Here is a 4,632-nt window from a genome sequence, read left to right on the forward strand (position 1 = left end):
CATTTGACTGCTAACCAGAAGGCTGGCATTTCAAACTCACCAGCCACTCCTTGGAAAGAAGATTGGGCAATCTACTTCCTTAGTGACACTACCTCAGAAACCCAAGGAGGGGTCGCTATGAGTCAGATCCAACTCAACGACAGTGAGTTTGTCTTTTTGGTTTTTATTGAAGCATAATTTGCATTCTATAAAATTCACCTAGGGGTCGCTATGAGTCAGATCCGACTCAATGACAGTGAGTTTGTTTTTTTGGTTTTTATTGAAGCATAATTTACATGCTATAAAATTCACCTATTTTAAGTTTGATGGGTGTTAGTAAATATAAATACAACTATGTAACCATCTCTACAGTCCTGTTTTATAACACTTTGATCAGGATAGATTTTTTGTATTGTGGTAACATGTGTATATATAACAGAACATCTGTCAGTTTGACAGTTTTTACGTGTATAGTTCAGTGACATTGATTGTGTTCGTCATGTTGTATAACCATTACCACTATCTTTTCCCAAATTGAATCAGGATAGATTTTTAAGCTGGTTTCTAAATTCAAGAGGTTTTTTCTCAACTGATCACACATGTATTTTTTTCTAATTAACTTTATTTTAATTTTTTTTTCTTTTTTTAAATTTTATTTTTGGTGAAATCATGCACAGCAAAACCTGCTCCCATTCCACAGTTTCTAAAATGATTAGTGACATTGGTTGCATTCTTCACATCGTGTCTTCATTCTTATTTCTATTCTAGTTGTTTCACTTCCGTTTACTTACTATCCCTGTCCCCTAACCTCATTTATGCTTTAAAATAGATGCTGACACTTTGGTCTTATACAGGTTTTTTTTTTTTTTAAAAGAAACACAACACTCAAGAGTAATAGCCTTTAGTCTTTGGGCTAAATAAACTGTTACTTAGTTTAAAGGTGAATTCAAGGGAAAGTTTCAATTGCAGGTTTCAAAAGCAACTCAGGGCCATAGTCTTGAGGACTCCCCCAATTTCAATAGGTCCAGTAAGTACAGACTCTGTAAGAATTTGAAGTTCTGTTCCTTATTTTTCTCAGGATACATCTATTGTGTTCCCAATCAGAACATTCAGTAGTGGTAACCAGGTTTATTTGAATTATTAATGTTTCCTTCCATGGTAGTAATTTATGTGGAAAACACACTAGGTTTTTGGATAAGACACATAGCCTAAATCATGACACCAAGTGGTATGGTCAGTGGAAAAGATAGTTTATAATAGTCTGTGATATATAGAATCACATAGAAAACCGTATGTTAAAATCACTAGAAAAAGAAAGGGTCATTTAGTAAATGATACTGGCTCTCTTAAGCATTTGGAAAATAAAAAATGATAGATCACTACCTGTGGTGTTCACTAAAATAAGTTACTTAAAAAAAACTAGAAAAAATATATGCAAGAAAATGTTTCTAGATGCAGAAAGACTTTCCCAGTATTAAAATAATAAAATACAAAGAAATACGCTGTTTGATTATATAAAAATTTAAAAAGTGACAATATAAGAGGGAAAATAAGCTGGGAAAAATACTTACAACAAACAGAAATGAGAAGTGAGCGTTAATGTATACTCTGCAAATCCAAAAAAACCATCAAGTTGATTCTGACCCATAACGACCGACCCTCTATGAAAAGTAGAACTGCCTCCAGAGGGTATCCAAGGCTGTAATCTTTATGGAAGCAGACTGCTGCCTCTTTCTCCTGTGGGGAGGCTGGTGCGTTTGAACCATTGACCTTTCAGTTAGCAACCAAGCACTTAACCATTGTGCAACCAAATCTCCTTTTACTATGTGAATTCTACATTCAAATTCAGAAATTAAAACATCAAAATGCAATAGATAAGCATATAAATAGAAAATTCAAAAAAGAGGAAACACAACTTGCTATCAGTATCTGAGAAAAAAAAAACCATTTAACTTGTGATCAAAGAAATTAAAACTTAAAACAGCATTATTTTGACTATCAAACTATCAGAGAAGTATACTTTTAGAAACTCCAGTAATCTGAAATAACAAGATACTTTCACACTACTGCTAAATATAAATTGTAATGACCTTACATGAAAATAATTTGCAGGGTACCAAGAGTTCTAAAAATGTTCATAGCATTTTATCAATAATTCTACTTCATGGAATATGTAGAGTTTAAGCTAAACTTTCCAGCAAGTAGGATGTAAAATTTCTTCTTTGAGTTGGTCAGCAAAGGATTTAACGCCTTTAGTGGATATTAGCCAATTTAGATTGAACAAGTTATAAAGTTTTCTTAATTAAATTCTCTTTTGAGGAATTTGAGTTTAAAGTGTCATTTCCTTTATAGATTACAAGAATTGTAGAAATATGTTAATAAATCACCTTCTCTGAACGTATTTATAGCGAACCTATAGGAAAGAGTAGAACTGCCCCATAGAGTTTCTAAGGCTGATTATTATTATTACTAGATCATAATTATTAATATTTCAAGAAGGTAAAAAATAACCAGTTGCTGTCAAGTCAACTCTGACTTCACATGTGTGTCAGAGTAGAACTGTGCTCCATAGGGTTTTCAGTGTCTGATTTTTTGCATGTAGATTGCCAGGTCTTTCTTCTGAGGTACCTTTGGGTTGACTGGAACTTCCAATGTTTTGGTGAGCAACCAAGTGCATTAAATGTTTTTCACCAGTCAGGGACTCCTTCAGGAAGATACTGTATTCAGAATCTAAGCTTCTTTTGAGGGTAAACTTTAGCTAAATGTCTTTGCTTAAAATACTGTATTTGTTTGTTTGTTTTAGATGTAGTAGAGACCTTGTAAGAAATACCAAAGAACTTCTAAATATTTAGAACAATAAGAAACAGAAATTTGATGAAAAGAAAACATTGTTTCTTGAATTTAATTCTCTCCCAAGCACATGTTTCTAATAAAAAAAAAATAAGGTCTCAAATATTTTTTATCAATATGTAACTTTCAGAACAATTCATTTCATATTATGCAAAATCTTATTATAGACTATTGTATTTGGGACTTTTAAAATTCTATTCCTATTAATTGTAATTTTCCTTTTCCCTTTATAGATCACCATTTGCTGCTGTGACAGACTATTCAGTTACAAGAAATAATGTCATACAACTCTGCTTGGAATTAACAACAATTGTGCAACAGGTATTAGCTCACAAACTTTCTTTCTACTATTGTGTTAATGTGTAGTTTCCTTCAGTTAATGTACTTGATATTCCAACAATGAGAAGTATTCCTTTTTACAAATAGTGCATAAAGTACTGGTTAGGAAGTTTCTCATTCAAAGACAAATGATTCTAAAGAAACTAAATATGTAATTATTTATTGGGAAATGATAGGAATAACCCAGTAAACACGGGTTTTATTTACCAGAAGAAGTAAAAGAAACCAGCCCTTGAAAGATGTTATTGTAATAAGATAATAATGTCTTGCTCTCACACTTTCAGTGGAGATGACTAAACTGTATTGCCTTTCACAAAATTAAATACCCCATTCAAATAACAATCTGAGACTTTTGATCCAACACACTATTAATTTCTTATGAGTTCAACTATTAGTTTGACTTATATATGTACATGTGCAAATATACCAAGCCAAAAAACCAAACTCACTGCCATGAAGTCGGATCCGACTCATAGTGACCCCTCCTTGGGTTTCTGAGGTAGTATCACTACAGAAGCAGATTGCCCAACCTTCCTTCTGAGGAGTGGCTAGTGGGTTTGAACCGCCAGTCCTCTGGTTAGCAGTCAAGTGCCTTAGGCACTATGCCACCAGAGCTCCCATGCAAATACACAATGAGCTTTTAACAGTGATTCATTTACATGAACTGCTATTTTGGGTCTTTAGGGCTGCTATAACAGACATACCAAAAGTAGATGGCTTTAACAAACAGAGATTTATTATCTTACAGTTTAGGAGGCTGGAAGTCCGAGTTCAAAGCTCTAGGGGCTGGGTGAAGGCCCCTGAACCTTGGGCTTTAGCTCTGCCTCCTGTTCCAGGCCCAGTAGATCTGAACGCTTTTTGTGACTTATGCAGCTGCTTGCTTCTGAGGCTGATGAACCCACGATCAACATGTAAAATGACACAGTCCCAAGATCAGCAGGCAAACATGACAGACCACTGATTCAAGTCCAGGAACAATCCCAAGATCGGCAGGCAACATGGCAGACCACTGAGATGAAGACTTGGCCAAACACAGGATCCAAATATACCAAAAAGCTAGAGACCTTTCCCAAAGGCAGCTCCCTAGCTGATTCCACCATGATGGTGATTACAGTCTCATCATGGGGAACAACGGTATCCAGTTGCCCAACCATTCAAAACCATTTTTGTTGTTGTTGTTATGTGCCATGGAGTCATCTCTGACTCATAGCAACCCTACACACAGCAGAATGAAACACTGCCTAGTCCAGCCTCAGCATCCTTGCTATACCTGAGCCCATCATTGCAGTCACTGTGTCAGTCCATCTCCTTGAGGCCCTTCCCCTTTTTCATTAACCCTCCACTTTACCAAGAATGATATCCTGCTCCAGATAATGGTTCCTTCTGACAACATGACCAAAGTTGTTGTTGTTGTTGTTGTTATGTGCCGTCGAGTCAGCCCTGACTCATAGCGACCCTTCCTTG

General features: G+C 35.4%; 1 protein-coding gene across 1 annotated transcript in view; it reads left to right on the top strand.

Annotated features, from left to right (window-relative positions):
- Window positions 1-4,632, top strand: part of CNKSR2 (connector enhancer of kinase suppressor of Ras 2) — a 472,642-nt gene that overhangs the window by 142,628 nt on the left and 325,382 nt on the right. The window contains exon 4 of the mRNA XM_007957427.1: window positions 3,063-3,150. Within this exon, the coding sequence (XP_007955618.1) occupies window positions 3,063-3,150 (88 nt within the window). The remainder of the gene's footprint in view (window positions 1-3,062; window positions 3,151-4,632) is intronic.

Source organism: Orycteropus afer, unplaced genomic scaffold (genome assembly GCF_000298275.1).
Source record: "Orycteropus afer afer isolate SDZICR_OR568_19922 unplaced genomic scaffold, OryAfe1.0 scaffold00749, whole genome shotgun sequence".
Taxonomy (NCBI): domain Eukaryota; kingdom Metazoa; phylum Chordata; class Mammalia; order Tubulidentata; family Orycteropodidae; genus Orycteropus; species Orycteropus afer.